The following is an 18,273-nucleotide window of genomic DNA, read 5'->3' as shown; positions in this document are numbered from 1 at the left end:
ACTTCCACAATAAAATTACGCATATTGTTCTAAGCACCACTCTCCCTACAAAGGTTGCATTGTAATGTGCTCTTACTCTGTTTCTAAATCATTGTTTTCATACAGGTGCCATTGTTATACAAGATTAAAATTGATTTTTAAAAAAACAAGCTCCACATGAGTTTTTAACTTCTTACCCCATAAACTGTTTTGTTTGTTTTAAACCTCCTGGTACCCCCTTGCTCAGCGAGCCAGGCCCCCCCCCCCCCCCATGGAGAGAAAGTTCATATGGGGAAGATGGCGGTAATCAAATATGTATTAAAGCTTTGGAAAATCTCATTAGGCCAAGATTGTCGATACAGTGCCCGTAGGCACCCTTGGGTGTTGCCAGAAGGCTGTCAGGGTGTCCACCAGGATATTTGTTCCCATCTGCACCAGATTACCATAAAAATGGATGTGTATTCAAGAGCTCAGACCCTAGCTCTGCCTTGTACAGCTGATAATTTAAAAAAAAGAAAAACTAAGTGCATTTTGACTGTAACTAAGCTACTTGTTAGAATTGCTCTAAAACTCTACTCCAGATAATTTGTATTTCTGGTGTAGCTGGAGTTGTCTGGAGTACCTCTACATTAAAATTAATGAAAAGACGGTGAATCCTAGAGCAAAGGCCATCAATCTCTGCTTTGGGATTGTGTGATGAAGCACTATGAAGCTCTACAAGTATTTCTCTTTTTTAAAAAAATGAGAAATGTGCCTTCTTTGAATTCATATTCTCTGAAAGCCATTGTCCTAGATGTGTGGTGTCTGACAGACTGCCCGAGAGCCAAGGCTGTGAGGAGGTCTAAAGTTTATTTAATCAAGCATTTGTGTTACACCCTATCTGGGGTATCTTATGTTTCCATAGAAGCAGGTACTTGATGCAGATGGAAAGGTATTCTGCACATACTTAAGGTGACACTAAGTTTTATTATTATTATTATTTCATGTTTTCTAGGACTGGGCAATGGTACTGCAACGAAGACCCTAGACTTTAGTGAACTCTGGCTCAAATTAAGTCTTAAAGCTTTGACTCCATGAGCAGGGTCAACTTCTCTGCTCGGCATTCTAGTTTGGCCAGACCTACATCAGTCAGGTCGCTCTGCGTTCTGCGTTAAGGGCCAGCCCCATGACATTTTGACATCATTAGACTATGGGGATGAACTTGAGAATGAGCATGCAGCAATAACAGGACCAGTCAACACGTTTTCACTTTCTGAAGAGTCTATTCTCTTCCTCAGGGTGACACGGTACAATTTGGGGAGAGGGGGCATTACTGCAGACATACTATAATGTATGAGGCAATATTTGCCTTTGAAACTTACATACATGCTGTATGGAGCACAATATGCATAGGTAATGAGGGATCAAAGTTCATATCTAACACTACAGGGATGTACCACAGGTACATACAGGGTACCCACAAATCTTGTAACTTGCAAAACAATCTGAAAATGCTAATAAAGGCCAGACCTCAAGCTTGGAGCTCTCATTACTGGAGCTCCTAAAAGTAAGCACCTGACTCCTGCCTAGTTAGGAGACCACTTGGAGTCAGATGTAAGCCACTCTGAGACTTCTGGAGGAACAGTAAAATGCAAAGAAAGAAAAATACATCTCATGGTCTGCACAGTTTGAATTGCATATGATTTTTTTTTTCATTCATCAGCCATTGTTTGTATCATCATTAATGTATCTGGTACTGTATGGAATACTGTAATGACAAGAAAAGATTGGTCCCTGACCTAATGAATTGCAATCTAGAATGTGACTCAGAGAAGGTCATAGAGGGAGGAGAAGGAAGGGGCAGGGATAAAGAGGGGGGAAATCTACCTTTGGCGAAGGGCTTCATGGAAAAGGTGTGTTTTAAGCAGCAATGTAACAAGAGAGGAGCAGCTTCAAATGGAAAAGAATGGAAGAGTCATTTTGAAAAGCAGGACATTTGGGGCAGCTTCAGAGCAGAGTGCAGGAAATGGAGAAGTGAAATGTGGGGGTTTCACACGATACTAAAATTAGCATGAACAATCCAATTTCTGTAGAATTGATCTGGGAAAAAGAGAAACAAAAAGTCACCTGAAAAGTGAGTGGATAATTTTCCTGTTATTGCCTCATTCAGAAATCATTACCTACATACCAAAATTCTTCCTACCAAATGCCAAATTTTAATTTTTGATGACTTTTGTCAAATTTGACACCTAAATGCCCCACTGGAATCAATATCTGTTTAAAAAACTAATATGAAAGGCAAGTGGGCAACTTACAGAGAGCTGTTACCTGAGATGGAAAACCAATTGAAATTGAAAAAAATTCAAGAGATAAGACACCTATGAACAGATTGGTTATAATATCACCAATTAAATGACATATTTAGGAGGGGTAAAGGAGTGGGTTTTGGGAAAGAATTTTCAAGGTTTGAAAAAACAATTATTGGAGAATAATGAGAAATTATTATCGAACATTTATAAGCTACTGTTAGACTGGGACACTACAGATGAAGAAGTTAAAGCTGTAGATACACTGGGCAAAAGATGTGGGTTACAATCTATCTTTTAATTTATGGGAGAAGTTGTGGAAAGAGGATTTAAAATTTACGGCTTGTTGTACATTGAAAGAAAACTACATGAAAATGATGTTGTTGTTTTTTTAAAATAAGAAACTATGACCACAGTATTTAGCTGCCTGTTTCCAGCTCTGCATATCTATGATTGCATGAAATATCTTTCCAGCTGTAGAATGCGTTATCTTACTTTCCCACTTACGGAGCCTGGCAAATTCTGTTAAGCTACATAGTTCAAGAAACTAATAATTATTCTTATATCTGTGTACTTCACCTATGTTATCTTGGTGGAATCCTTACAGCAACCCTGTAGGATAGGTATAAGAGCACTAGCCCATATTGGGAAAGGAGGCCTAAGGATGGGAGACATTCCCTTATTGAAAACCATGTAGAGAATTTTTGGAGCAAGAGGAGTGAGAACTGGGATGCTCCTGATCTGCACAACTATGCTACTGCTACACTAACTAAGCTTGGCTAGGAGTAGCTCAGTTTTCCCTTTTACTTTCCTCCATCATTGAACCTGTTTCAGGCATCACAATCTTCCTTCCTTCATTTTATGCCTAGTCAGAGTGGCTGGGGAAACCCAGCCAGATGGGTGGGATAATAATAATAATAATAATAATAATAATAATAATAATAATAATAATTCAATGTACAGGGATGCAAAGAGGAACAAGCCTTAATATTACGCATGCATTCCTTTACATATTAAGATGCAATGCGAACTTGTTCGTGCCCACTATTCAGATTTCATGTTCCCTCTTTAAAAAAAGAAAAATCTCCAGCAGGCAGGATAGCATCTTCATCTCAGAACTTTTCGTGCTCCATTGCAGCCTTACGCTGCTGTTGCTCACACCTTCAACTGATGATCCATTGTGATTAAGCATGTCTCTCCCTACGCGTGGGAAAGCAGGGTGGGGAGATGAATCCTGAGTGTCTCTAAAAAAGTGAAATGCTGCACTCCTACACTCAGTTTGGCATACTAAAATTGTCCGCTTTTCACCAGCCTTGGTTATATTATTCATGCAGACTGCACTTAGCTTCCCATTGTTCCTGCTCTCATTGTTAATAAATGAGTCTTTGCTTCATCCAGGACTGGAACCTCCTTTAAGAACCATCCTCCATCCCAACAAAGTAGATGCTTATTAGCTTCAACTCCATTTAATTCATAGAGTGCTTCTGGAAACAATGTCCCTTCCATGTATTCTTCAGGATCAGAAATACAATGTAAATTTAGCCTTTGCTGAAATAGGCTGCCCAAGTTTCTATTTGCTTCTTTCAAAGTTGCAGCAAGATTTTGATAAATTGGGGGCTGGAGGGGGACGGACAGGACAGATTTCATTGGAAGGGCAAGATCACAGCAAGGTTCCTCATCTTGTCTATACTGTATTCAAGATTTAAATGAATAAAGCTGTGATTTAAAAGCATTTGTTGTAGTTTCTTCTTATACCTCATAGCAAACAAAGCTACAGATTATGCTAACCAGAAAGTTAGTGAACCTTGTTCACAGTGTGCTTTGCTTCAATTGAGTTTAAATTCCTCCTTGGCCACTAATCTTACTTTAGTAAACTTGTGTCCGGTCACTATCTTTTAGTCTAACCTGCTTTACAGGGTTGTTGTAAGGCTAAATCAGGCTTCCTCAAACTCGACTCTCCAGATGTTTTTGGCCTGCAACTCACATCATCCCTAGCTAGCAGGACCAGTGGTCAGGGATGATAGGAATTGTAGTCTAGAAACATCTGGAGGGCCGAGTTTGAGGAAGCCTGGGTTAAATGATGTGGAGATTATGTACATTGATCTGAGCTCTCTGGAGGAAGGTATGGGGTAAAAATGAAATAAAAAGGTGTTCCAGCTGTTTCTGACAAAGAGTGCACTCAGGCCTTACTCTGCAGTATATTTTTTAATGGTTTAAATGGTTACTATCCAACACACCAGTCTACACCACCTTTATTTGTAGACACGGCTGTGTGATGGCCCATCTTTTTAAAGCTAACTGCCTTTTTGCTAGCCAAGCTGTAAGTTTCATGATGGCTTTGCTTTTCAACCGTTCAGGTTGTCGCTACTAATTCTGGCACTTGGGCAAGACCTTGATGCATTCTACAGCTTAAATTATTTTGGCAATCCAACTGTAAGTTAATAAAACAAGGGAATGAATTGTAAAAGAGAAGAATAAGTTAATCACATGGCAACTTAATCGCTTTGAGCTTCAAAGGACATCCCACTACTGAGGTTCAACTATCGAAGCAGAATCCCAGGGGCTGAGAAAGAAATGGAACTGTGTTTAGTGAAACGCCTGTATTCTGTGGTTAAAATGAGTGGTTTCCCTCCCCCATTCTAAATCAGCCAACTGGGTTCTCTCACATGCACAGAGGTTTGGGAGAGAGAAAATGATCGCATAAACCATCTAGCAAAGACAACCAGGATCAAAATGTATATCTAAAATTTTGTTTCAACATAAAGCTATGCGTCTAAATCAGGGTTCCCAGCTCACACATGCGTTTTCATGGAAACCTAAAGTTATTTGCCTATAATCAAATGCTAAGGGAAGACACTGAGCAATTTGCCATTGCTCAAATTGAGCACAAATGCACTTGATAACTTTTGCACCTTTCTTGCCTTGTTTGCTGTGTCTGATATATACAGTGAAAGCTAAATCGAATGTTTTGTGTACTAGCCTATGTGCCCTTCAAAAGGGGAGGTCACTTTGGTGTAATTTCCCCTCCCCCATCTCCTCTGCCAGGGTGACAGTCTGATCATTGCTACTCCTGTGTCAGTTCCGAATATTACTGAGTACAGGGGGAAATATGACCCAGCGTTCATGTTCCACATTAGTCTGATTCAATCAAATGCCTTTCTCCTCTTTTCATTTTTGAACAAAAGCTCTCTGAAGACAAGGTTTGGCCAACCTTAATCATGCTGAGTAACGTTTTGCTACTTGATTAGTGCCAGTGAAATCATGGAGTTGACTGCTTGATTTGACGCTCTGAAGGTAAGGCTCCTGAACCATAAATGCTTCCAAATCAACTGTGTTTCAAAAGAGCTGAAAAGTGTCAGTTTTACAAATGTGCACACCCACACACAAAGCAGAATCTACAACTGGAAGATACGTTTACATTTTAAATCATAGGGTGCTTGCAGTAAAAGGAGAAAGGGATTATAAATGTCCCAGATGTTGTATTCAAATCAGTTTTAGCGCAGAAGAAAGGGATTAAAATAAACCCACTAGGAGTTGATAATAAATAATCAAGGAACCCAGAAACTGATGTGCCCCGTGAATATAAGCCGATGCCGGGAAGAAGGAAAGGTGGGGGGAGGGTGTTCAGATGAAAGATGAATGCAAGCAAGCCTGTTCATTTTAAACCCGGTCCCCATTCAGAATCCTCAGCCCTGCCTCTGCTCCTCCTAACATAGCAAGCAAAGCACAGTCTCTAAGATAGTAAATGCCGTTTTCATCAACTAACAAGGCAGAGCACATACAAATGAACCAATCAGGGGGTTTGAGTGAGCTATCAGTGCTAGGAAGCAGCTAGTCTGCATATTCCAGTTGAGTCACCACAGAGAAGAAAGTAGAAGTGGGGGTGGTGAAAAGGGAGAAAATAAATTCCTGTGTGCAACTCCATCTGCAAACTGCTTCTCCCGCACTGGTATGTAATAAAATGTGTTGCTAAGATACGAGCTACTAAAGAAGTTCATTAAAGGACACTTTAAACAAAGCTGCCAGACTCTTTTCCCTTTAAAGACTGCTTATTTTGTTCTGTCCCTTATGATTATAATTAGATCATCTATATGAGGATTGCACTTCATTCAAGCCTACTCAGCAAAGAATGTTAATAAACCCACGTAAATAAGGCATGTGCACATATGATCTCTCTTTCTCTCTGTGTGTAAGTGTATGTGTGGTTTGTGCATGAATATGAGTTATGGATGTTTGGCAGGTGGCAGAGTAATAGAAACATTAGAGGTCCAATGCTTTTTAAAATAATAAAAAAGAGGAATACATCTCGGCAGTCACCTCTTTCCTACTTATTCTTCTACTTTAGATTTTTCCCAATACCTTACTTTTATACACTGTGCCCATACCTTTTCAAAATATATATCTTAGCTACAGTAAACTGGAACACCATGGATAAGTTTGGCAACAGCATCAATGTTCTGTGCTAGAGTTCATGCCAAAGACTGTATTATATTGCATTCAGTGGCTCCCAATTAGCTAAATACTTATCACCAGCCCACAAAATGTCCTAGATGTTTAAGCATTAATGCTATAGGCCATTTGAACCAAAGTTTTGTTGTCAAAGAGGCTCTGAGTTTATCAACACAGTCTTAGGTCTGTTGATTTCTGTGGGTCTACTCCGCATATGACTTTCACTGGAAATCACCCAAGATCCTTAGAGGTTTAATTTGAGGGAGAGGATAAGGAGGGGAACGAAACATAATTCCCAGAGGGATTTACATTTTTTAAAAAATATATTTTTCAATTCAATTGCTATGTTTTCTTTTAGGGGTCTTCAATCTATATGAAATTATAAAGAAAATTATGTGCATGATGTGATTCTGCTCGAACAGAGAAAAGGCACCGAGTGTGGTACAGGTACAGAATCCAGCTTCCTGAAAGCTTCAATTTTTTGTTTTAAAAATAAGGTTTCTAGTCCTTAAGTCTGTGAAGAAATAACTGAAAGTAAGAAAAATAACACAAATGGGCTATTTTGCATAATGTATACAGGCCACAGAATGAAACATTCATTGGAGAGGAATTTGTAGAAAACTGTCATTTTCCCTTGAAGAGGTATCTATAATCACCTGCCATGTTAAAAACAGTTTCTCTTGTATTTCAGTTACTAGTAAATATTATATATATTTTAATTATACCTTTCAAACTCACTTATGTGAGCATATTACTTTTCTGCCTGAATGAGATCAGGAAAATTATACACAAGGAGAGAGTCCTGACTTGCATATCTAAATCAGTCATCCCTTCTCATCTTTTTTTATAGAGAAAATCTTCAACTCACCAATAAATCTTTAAGCAATCTCTATTCGTTCAAAGAGCTCCAGAAAGTGGAAATTACAGAAAATACACTTTAAGCTGCACTGCATGTGAAAGGTATCAATGTTCTCATTTGACTTCTGTGACTCAAAATGCAATGCACCTCCTTTTAAAAAGGAAAACTTTTGGTAACCCATTTTTATGGTCCACTATTGAATGGAAAAGCAAATCCTTTCCAGATTACAAATAAAAATATTGCATCTCTCACAGAGGGAATAAGTCACTGTTAATGTAAAGGGAAGAAAATCCTTGAGCAGAGATTCAAAGTTTCTCTTTCAAGCCCAATTACATACTCCTGTTGATTAGATGTAAGCAATCAGCCAAATTTTACATCAAACATTCTGTAGCCACAACTGCTATATTTAAAATCCCTGGAGCCAATTTCAGCTGGGGTGGGGGTGGGGGAGAGCAATTTCTCAAACACTCAAATCAACACAGCAGATGATTCCTGCAGAGGCACAAAGCTTCCACTAGAGTGTTTCATACCCTTAGAGCAATCTCAGTCAGATCTTCTTCTGTTTTACTTTCTGTCAAGGGAAGCTTTTTTTTTTCTTCCATCCTAACCTTGAGTTTCAGGTTTAGCTCTTCTAGGGTTAAAATGTATTATTTCATACAGGGTTTCCTTTGTTATATTAACCATAAGGGGTTGTGTGTGCTGTGTTGAAAGCACAGCATATATTAGATTTCAATAGGTGCTTGCTATTGGCAGGCGGAGGTTGTAGCTAGAACTAAGCCCCATCAGCAATTTCATATGACACTCTAAAAATTGCTACTACATGACAATAAGTAGCTGATTCAGAAAGAAAGAAAGAAAGAAAGAAAGAAAGAAAGAAAGAAAGAAAAGGAAGGAAGGAAGCTTCAGGAAGAATATTTTATACAGAACTAATTTCTAATCATGGTGCTACTTTTAGCAAAAAAGACTTTTTAAAGTGTTAATTTTTTACTAAAGTTAATATAACTACCGTGTGTGTGTGTGTGTGTGTGTATGCATTTCCACTGGATTCCTTTCGTATACATATCTTAAGTTTGCAGTATGGGCTGCATAATTTCTTGAAGGTAAATTCTTGGAACTTCCTCCAAAGTACAGGGCTACGGTATCAGTTTATCATCTATAGACAAAATATCCTTATTTGACACCATGGAGCCATACAACTTGCTACTCTTTTTCTCACTTAAACGTTGTGTATGCAATCCAGCCAAGATTAAGGAATTTAAATCTCACTGGGAAATTGTTTAAACAATTGCTCAAGTCTCACACAGAAATCAGTGGGACCAAGATTTCTGAACTGAGGGATAGCTCTGACCAAAAGGCAGTGAGATAGTGCCACATCATTTAATAGATATAACAAAATCAGTCAATGCCCACCCACTACTAGTGCAATCATAAAGGACCTGCCAGCACAGATCGACAATAGCATTGATACCATTTCCCAAACTCTAGAGACAGAGTATCATAGAAGATGGAACAAAACTGAGGGCAACCATTCAACAAAGCAGCAGTGATACTGGACTTGGGTTAAGAAAAAAAATGCTGGAGTTGGTCACAATGGTCTCAGCTCCATGCTGAGGCTTTGGCTACGTCACTATGTTTCAGCTTAACTGAGGTTTTTGAGCAGAGGTTAGCTGACCATCTGTCATGGATGCTTTAGCTGCGGGGGTTGGACTAGATGACTCTTGGGGTCCCTTCCAAGTCTACAATTCTATTATTCTATGAAGTAAGAGGGACTTATCTCATAGGGCTGATACAGTGATAATTGAGCCAATGAAACATTCTTGCCTGCTCCAAAGCTTATCTAAATAAAGCTTTAAGTCATCATGACTTCAGTGGGAAACATTTTACCACATGCTCAACTCTTTTTATACAAGTCAAAACTCTTGGGTCCATGAGCTCTTTGGATCCCAGCTGTACTGCTGCCCAGGCACCTTTTGCTACTTCATACATGGATATGATTTTCTTTTACAAACCTGCATTATTAAATACAACTTACTGGAACTTCCTGTTCCTCCATTTCTTCTTTCGCCACACTACCAATATGACCTTCCCTTTTCTTTCTTGGATTAAGCTCTATGTGAATCAAATTATTAAACCAATGGAAGATCCATTGAAACAGGACTATTCTTCACCTAGAGTTGCAAGGTCAAAAACCTATTCTGAGTTTCTACAGGCTCCTGAAACAAAGGACTGTCCCCTAAACACAGCCTTATTGATCACCATACTGGACCTAATGTTTGGTAGGGCTGTATTCAAAAGAAAATTGTTCAAAATAAAGCAACATGTAGAAACACTAAAACTGCTCATGAATGCCACATTAACTGACTGATTTAGCCAGAGTCCTATGCAAAGAAATTAAGCTGGAAATTAAGGTTTGCTATTTGTAGGCCTGAACATATACTGAAAGAATAATTGGTGCATGATCTAAGATTGGGTCCCTACAAAATGCAGCACACACAACAAGTTTTTTTCAGTGCTCATGCTATCCTACCATCAGCTGTTCAATAATCAATTTCGACTCACTGCAGATTAGCTGTCCTCAACATGTAACAGGTAGCAAATATCTTTAAGCATTAAAGAAGAACAAATTCTAAACAGCATTGTTGCTAGAATTCCTTTTTCTGAACAGACAAAGACATTGCAAGGAAAACATTACTAAATCACAGAGATAATCATCATAGTCAGTTCCTCTAATGAGGCATCATGGGATTTACTGGAGTTATTATAAGAGTCATCTTATTGAAGAAATTCAAAGTTAATTGAAATCAATTGTACTGTTCTGACAGCAGGTGTTTTAAGTGGCTAAGATATCAAAGCGAACTCTTTAAAGCAGTTACAACAAATGTTACATTCACTTTTCTCAACCTCTAGCACTTCCAAGTGAAGAACTACAATTCCAGTTTGCTGTGTGGTGTTTTTTAAAGCAATCTTTCTTCTGCCATCAAGGTTTCTATGGAACAAAAACTGGTCAAAATATATTTCACTGCAGTGGATGGCCTGAAGTTCATCTGCTTCAGGGGCTTATAAAAGGGGAAATTGTTATCCTTAGCGGAATTTCAAAAGTTTAATGATTGGATTTCCATTTTGGCAACTATTTTTCCCAATGACGTGCCAAATCTTGTCACAACTATATAAAACAAAGAAAATGTTTAGCTGCAAATGTATAAAATGCATTCTCTCGGTCATCCTCTATTTGCAAGTAAGGTACTGTATTGGTCACGATCTGAGTGGTTCCACTCTACAGTATACATAGAAGATTTTCCTCCTTATAGAAAAGCACATGAAGTCTCTGCACACACACAGCCATGGATCATGGCTCCATCTTCTATTTTCATTGATACTTATATTATCTACTTTATTTCATGCCTAACCAAAGGAATCACTGAGCTCCAGCAAAAGTCATTAATTTCTGCTGAAGCATGTGTAAACTGTGTTGCCATTTCAAGACACCACCTAGCTACCTTTGATTTGAAAAGCCCAGCAAAAACAACCCCTTGGAACAGATAATATAATACGCTCCATCAAAGATATAATTTGCCTACACATTCCCAGTGCTTAAGAAGAGCACCTTAATTCCGAGAAGTCTAATGCATCCCAAGAACCTACTTCCAGTCAGATCATAAACACCAAATGACAGTCAACAATTTAATTCCAGATATGCTACCCTCAAAAGGCAAAACCAGCAATAACACTATCTTGGAAGAGTCTGTCAGAGACTAATGTTGATTTCTATGTAGGTAGTAAATTACAGCAAAGAAATGAAGCAGCGCCCAAGTGAATGGCATATACATAATGCCTCTCAGGAAGACATATTTTTATTGCTGTGCTTCAGGACAGGCTTCTCTGAATCGAGGGTTCATCAGCAATGAAAACACAGCAAGTCTTCCACATGCTCACTGCTGATTTCCAAGATCTGCTTTACGAGTCAATACTAATGTCAGGTTAGAGTTTAACTGTGCAATTATTAAGTAGGCAGTTCCAAAAAAAAAACAGCAAGAGGAGTTAAGGGATGCCTAGTAAGCCCAGGCAAACATGCAGCAGAGTGCTTCAGATGTGCATTTAAAAGGACAATGCTGCTTTTCAGTGAAGGCCTTTTATTTACATATACATGCTTGTTCCTTGACAGTATAAATAAAAATGTTACAGCTGTTCTGTAGGTGATGGGGATTCAAGGTGTAAAAGCATTGGACCAACTAATGGAGTCTTCACACATCATATCTTGTTAAAGAAGAAGTAAACCCATTCTCAAATAGTATTACAATTCATCAACATTCTGGAGGGAGGGGTAGAATATGCAGGTATACTAATGTTCGCAATGAACAGAACCCACACTCTGGCTTTGACTTTGGGGACAAAACGCAAAATGAAGTATTGATTCAAGATGCATGGGGGGGGGGATTGCAACCCATCCTTGAAAATATTGCAGAAAGTATTTAAGTCTATAGGAGAAATTAAATTAAATTACTCCAGCTAAGTTGCATCCTATATAAATCCATTTTTTAAACTGGTAATATCCTCAAAACACTTCGCATTTGTTTTTGGAAACCTTGATTTAAAAAATAATAATAATGGATGAAGCCTATTAAATTAATCAGGTGGTCATAATAAGAACCAGATGCATGGAACAAAGAACAGAGAAGGATTTCTCCTATCTTCACTATACACCCAGGGGCAACAATCCAGCATGGCACAGCAAATAAATAGGATTTTTCTGTTCTCTACTTTCTACCCTGACTAGTGGGAGTGGTGGAACTCTGAATGTGGAGGCCACTCTGTTAAGCCCCATTGCTGCCCACCAAGAGTTTGAGTTGGTCTCTAACACTGCAATGCCAAATGGGTCTGCCCACAGGGAAGTCAAATTGAGTTCAGTGTAACACTATGTCCAACTAGGCATAGAGGAGTCTATCAGCAGTGGTGGTGCATGACAACAGCAATGACATCTAGTTGTACACTATGGAAGAATTGCAATGGGGTATGTTCCTCCTACATGGGAAGTGTATGGAGTGTTTTTTTGATGGTGTCCTGCTTCTCATAAGCATCTGGTTGGCCACTGTAAAAACAGGATGCTGGAATAGATGAGCCTTTGGTCTGATCCATCACAGCTCTTCTTATGTAGCCTGAATCCAACCCAATGGCCATGGCCAATATATGTGGCTGGTATGGTTACACATATTCTATTTTCTCTTTCAATTAAAAATGAACACAAAACATGTATAAACATAGGGCCTCTGGGTTGGGCAGTCTTCATTCCCATTGATCCCAGATTAGCCCTGTTAAAGTTATGGACTGCAGCCAGAATTTCCATAGCATTTTCACCCAGTCACATTCATGAGTTCCACGTTAGCAGAATATAAAAACAAAAATGGTACCTGAAAGATATGGGCGGGAATATGAATAACCTGTACAAGTTAAAAACCACCATTCCTAATTCTACTTCCCAGAGGTCTGTTTAAATGTTTCACAGTGAACTCTGTGTCTTTTGGAACGGGGAGTCTGATTTAAAACATGAAATCCAAGCTCACATGCAGCAGTCCTCTTCCATGCGAGGCAAAAACGGGAGGGGAGCTTTGGACCTTTTCCTTTAAGAAATAATATTAATTGTATCAAAATCTGACTCCAGCAACTTTGTTATCTGTATTTAGGCTGAGGGTTTAAAACTCCTGTCACTCTTCTCTCTGTGCAAAGGGAGATTTCCTATCTGGCCTGCAGAGGTGACAGTGCGCAGCACAAGAAGACACTGCATCAGCATCTGGTCTTATACCATTGTATAAGTTCTTGTTGCATAAAGCAGGCAGAAGAAGCCTGTCGATGGCATCTGCACTTTTCAGTGTAAGTAGCAGCTGAATCCAAGGACTAGTTAGCTCATTGCATAATTTGGAGGGGGGGTTCTTTTAGTGTAACACACAGGCATTGTTGACTATTTAGTTCACAAAGTGTTGCATGAGATTGGAAATGTCATCCTGCACCCAACAGCTGCATCGAACCCTAATTTTCCAAGTATGTCTCTTTGCCTTATCTAAATTCCAGCATGGTACATAATAAACAGCTCACCAGTTACTATCATCATAAAAATTTCAATAGCCTTGAAATAGTTGTTATAATGCAGAGAGGAACAATCACTTTAATGCAGTAAAACCAACCACCACCGACTATTTCCCTTTCAAAGACAGGAAAACACAAACAAATGTATTCTCGGCAGTGTGAGGCTGTTACCTTGCTTTAATAAATTCTCTACTCGGTGTAGTAGCAGAATCAATATAGCACACTGTTTTACCCAACAAGATAAAAGGACTAACTGCTCTAAGCTGCTGCTTCTGCGCTGCTTCCTTCCCCCACCCCCAAAGAAAAGAAACTATCTGATTTGATTCCATACAGTGATTAAACATCTTTGTGCTCTGCTGAGTAGGGTATTCTGTCCCCTCCCCCACTCAAAAAAAATGGCATCAAAGCAATCAAAATGGTAATGTTAAGCATGAATGGGGGCCCATCCCCCCGCCTTCAAACTCTGCAGACTTTTCTCCATGTCATGAAGAAACCAACACCCCTTCCTCACAAAATGGAAGCTTCCACTACCAAACTGAGCGAGCTGACAAATTCTGGGCTGCGATCAATCGGGACAGGGAGGGAGTGGCGGCGCTGGAAATGCTCGCACACATCCAGGCACAGGCAGATAAGATATGCAGCCAGCGTCGCCTCGGGCGCGCATTCAGCGGGCGAGGATGAAAAATAGGCACGGCTTACTTCTTAACTTCCACCACAACTATATCTATGGAGCGGGAGGGGGGAATATTCCTTTCCGCTCTCCGTCCACCACCACTGGCTTCCTCCCTCCCCTCTCCCCACCCCCCGGGTACGTATGGCGAAGACTCCTGGAGAGGCTGGAAAGACTCTTTTTAGGCGGGGGGGGGGGCGGAATATGATCCAGGCGCTATTCCAAGTTTTGGTGCTGAAAGAACTGCTGCATTCCGAAGGAATCGCGATCGATTCAGCCGAAGGAAAAGGGAAAGGAGGTTGCGCTCTCTCGCTCTCTCCGCCAAAGGGGCTTTTGCAAAGCTGCAGGAGCAGGCGAGGAAGAGGGGGAGGGGGAGGGGAGCCTGGCGAAAGTTGGCTTTTATGGGGGGGGCGGGGGGAGGGGAAAGGACAACCCGGCAGGTCAGCGACTAGATTTCTAAGCCGCTGCGCGATTCGTGCATTGGAAGTACCGAAGGTCGAACGGGGCGGGGGGGGCAGGGAAGGGGGCTCCTTGCATTGTGTGTGTGGTTGGGGGGGGGGTGTCGTTTTAAAGCTCCAGAGATGCTCGGGGAGCTGCTGAGCGCGCCGTGGCATCTGTTCGTGGTGCTGAAACGCAGCAAATCCCCAGCCCCGCGCCATCAGCTGATCTGAACACCAACTCACAATGCGAGACAACTTTCTTTCAGCTTGGAAAAGGGGCGAGGGGAGGTGGGTGGGAATGGAGGGGAGGACGGGGGGGGTCCGTCATTGCCCCCACGCACACCAGGGTCGCCCGCTGCAAAATAAGAGACACCTTCACAGAGAAAGGCACAAAAAAAGAAAGTTTGTTGGAAGGAAGGTGGGCGAGGGCATCTCTTTCTATAGTGTCTCGCTTCTCTCTCCCTCCCCCCACTTTACCCCCCTCAGATTTGCCTAAGTAGACAAAGCTATGCAGGAGGGGTGCAGGGGTGTGTGTGTGTGTGTGTGTGTGTGTGTGTGTGTAAATGTATATACATGAACTCGATTCCGAAGCCAGCAGGTCAGATCAAGCCAAAGAAAGAAGACGCCAAGTGTGTGGAGTGGGGGGGGGGGGAGGGGAGAATATATATATACACACACACACATATATACATATCTGTATCTATGGAAGCAAAAGCAGCTTTCCAATCAAAACCAGCACTCAAGGCTTTCGAAGTGGGATCAGTCCTCTTATTCCCAACTCTCTGCTTTTGCACGTTGCAAGGAAGTGAAAACAAACTAAGCAGAAGACCAAATAATTTCCCATATTCCTAAAACATGTCGACCAACTCAAAATGGACGCCTCGGTGTGTGTGTGTTTTAAAACGTCTAACTACAGCATATCTCTTTTTGTGTATTATGGTTATTAATATAAACACAGTGCCTGGCAAGGCAACAGAAAACTGGATCCCTCATCTTTAAAACCTTTTCTGACTTTAGGCTCCCTTTAGTAAACATGAGTGTTTTATTCACTGGTGCGGGTATTTTTTTTTTCTTCCGGCCAACGCGGATTCTTTGAGAATGTTTAGAAAGTGCTTTGTAAAAGAGAGAGAGAGAGAAAGGAAAGGAAAGACGAAACCCCGTCCACAGACACATAACTGAATCGATTCATTCTTACTTGTTTTTCATTAAGAGCAGCTATTCTCGCTTGCCTCTCATGGATTTGTTTCTTAAGATCACCGTTCTGTAAAAATGGCAATAAAATGCAGATTAGAGACCAAGTGTAAACTAAAGCCAATTCAGAGGAAACTTGCGCTTAGGAATTGTTCGGGGGCAAAAGCCCAACCGAAAGCATGCACAATAAGGAAAGGGGGTGGAAACAGAATAACCCCCTTAAGTAACAAAGCTCAGCCCGGTCTTCAAAATGAGATCTCTTACTGATAAACTTTCTCATCCTGCTGTCCCAGCAGAACTGCACTTAACACAAGAAAGCTAAAATACTGAAGAGGATGGGTTTTAAAAACACACACACTCAATACACACACACACACACACACACACACACACACACAACAGATCTGCATTTACCTGTGGATCTTGCTTCATCTGTGCAACTAGTTTCCTTTTAAAAATTGCCCCTTAAAAGAAGGAACTAGAAAGAGTTTCACGTGTAATGGATTTTTTAAAATGTGTGTGTGTGTGTGTGTGTAAGGGGGAGGGTGGGGGTCTGGAACAAAGAGGCAAGTAAACACAGCGAGTCAGTTTCAAGCAAAGCTCATAAATATTCAAGTCTCGTCCTAATCTCTCCAACACACACACACACACACAAGTGCCAACCGCAATGTTAACTCCGGATCGCGACAACAGAGACACACACACACACACACACACACGCCAAAACTCAGCCAAAGAAGCTGGAAAACTACTTTTGTGAAGTGGTCCACCCGGTGAAGGGCAGCGGAGGGAGGCTCCCGGAGACTCTCCTCTCCCCCCTCCCCCCCCAGACCCCCCCCCCGGCCGAGAGACCCGGCGACAAGGCGAGCCCCCCGCCACTCGGGAGGCACGCGGGGCTGGCGCTTTCCGAGTCCCTTCCGGGCGGCCAGGCCAGCCCGGGCGGCAGCCTCCGTCTCTCTCGTTACCTGGTGACACGGGATTTCCACTTTGAACGCCTCGGGCAAGCGGCGCAGCTCCATCCTTCCAACTTGCGAGGCACTTTTCGCCCACTTTCGAAGCCCCGCGAAGTTGGGTGGCTTTTCCTCTCCCCTCACCCGCCCCGCTTGGCCAGGAGAAGCCACGGCAGGCGAGGCGAAAAAACCAAAGCGAGGGGCTGCCACGCGCCGCCCCCCCGTCAAAAAGCGAAAACAACAATCGAAAGAAACAACTAGTCAGGCTGCAAAGCAAGTTCTTTGCCTCTTTGCTGAGGGACGCGGACAAATCACTCACTTTCCGCCAAACTGGGGGGGAGGCTACCCCCCGGCCGCCCCCCCGGCCCACTATCCCCATGGGCCCCTCGGCCGCCCCTGCTCCGCCCAGGAGCCGATTAATCGCCTCGCGCAGCGCCGCCGCCCCTCCAATGGGGGCCGAGGAGACTTCCAAACGGGAGGGACTATATTTCCTCCGAGTGCGCGCCTTGATTTCACTTTGCCTCGGGAAAAGTTGTGCCACGGCTGCCAATGCTAATTCGGAGTTGCCCGGATGGAGCGAGGCAGGGCGGGGGGAGGAGGAGGAGGAAGAGGCGCGAGGGAAGGAGCCCCCGGTCGGAGCATGCGCGGGAGCAGCAGCAGTGGACCAGCGAGGACAACGGAGGGATGGAGAGAAGCGCCGAGGCTCCGGCGGCGGCGGCGGCGGCAGCCCGTGAGAAGTTCGAGTCCCGACGAGCCCGTGCGGGGATGCTCAGCCCAAAGAGAGCCGTGAAGCCCGGGCCGCGAGGGGGAAGCGGCTGGTGGGCTCGGCTGGCCTGCCTCTCTTGCACAGCCCGGGGCTCCTTGCTGCCTCCGAAGCCCCCTCTCTCCCGCAGACAGGCACCGAGAGAGAAGCAAGCTTCTGGGGTTGGATGGGCCGTGAATGAGGGCCTCCTGCCCCCTCTCGCACAGCCTCCAGTGGAAGACTTTTCATGGGATCAGAAGGAAAAATTGCTCACACCACACCAATTTTTTAATTGCTAATTGGAAAGCAAAAGGAAACAACTCGTGGCAGTGCTTGATTTGTAACATGGACCACAACTACTTTAATCATGGGGCATCCAGGAAGTATAAAATGATGCAGCTATGTGAGAACTTGAATCATTCCCAAAATGTAATATTGACTGTCCTTGAATCTTCCCACCACACTTGCCATCCTCTCCTGCCACACCCTTTGAGACACACTGGACGAGGAGTTCCCGTCACCAGCTGCCAATCAGCAAATGTGGTGGAATATCGCCCTGTGCCAGTCAACCCTTTTGTCCCCTCCCCACCCGGCCCATCTCTTGATCCTGCCCCTTCCACGTTTCCCCTT

At 42.4% G+C, this 18,273-nt stretch overlaps 1 protein-coding gene across 4 annotated transcripts in view; it reads right to left on the bottom strand.

Moving 5' to 3' along the window:
• The window catches only part of PHF21B (PHD finger protein 21B), a 192,920-nt gene extending 175,827 nt beyond the window's left edge, over positions 1–17,093 (bottom strand). For 2 of the 4 annotated variants that reach the window (XM_081860962.1, XM_081860964.1), the window contains exons 1-2: positions 16,917–17,093; positions 15,956–16,021 (exon numbers count right to left, since the gene is read on the bottom strand). In XM_081860962.1, the coding sequence (XP_081717088.1) occupies positions 15,956–16,021; positions 16,917–16,970 (120 nt within the window). In that variant the 5' untranslated portion in view covers positions 16,971–17,093. Of the gene's footprint in view, positions 1–15,955; positions 16,022–16,365; positions 16,536–16,916 lie in introns of those variants that run through there. The other 2 variants (XM_081860963.1, XM_081860965.1) reach the window with 2 other exon arrangements.
• Positions 17,094–18,273: the final 1,180 nt, after the last annotated feature.

Source organism: Podarcis erhardii, assembly GCF_964252035.2.
Source record: "Podarcis erhardii genome assembly, chromosome: 5".
Taxonomy (NCBI): domain Eukaryota; kingdom Metazoa; phylum Chordata; class Lepidosauria; order Squamata; family Lacertidae; genus Podarcis; species Podarcis erhardii.
This window is presented reverse-complemented; position numbering and strand designations above follow the sequence as displayed.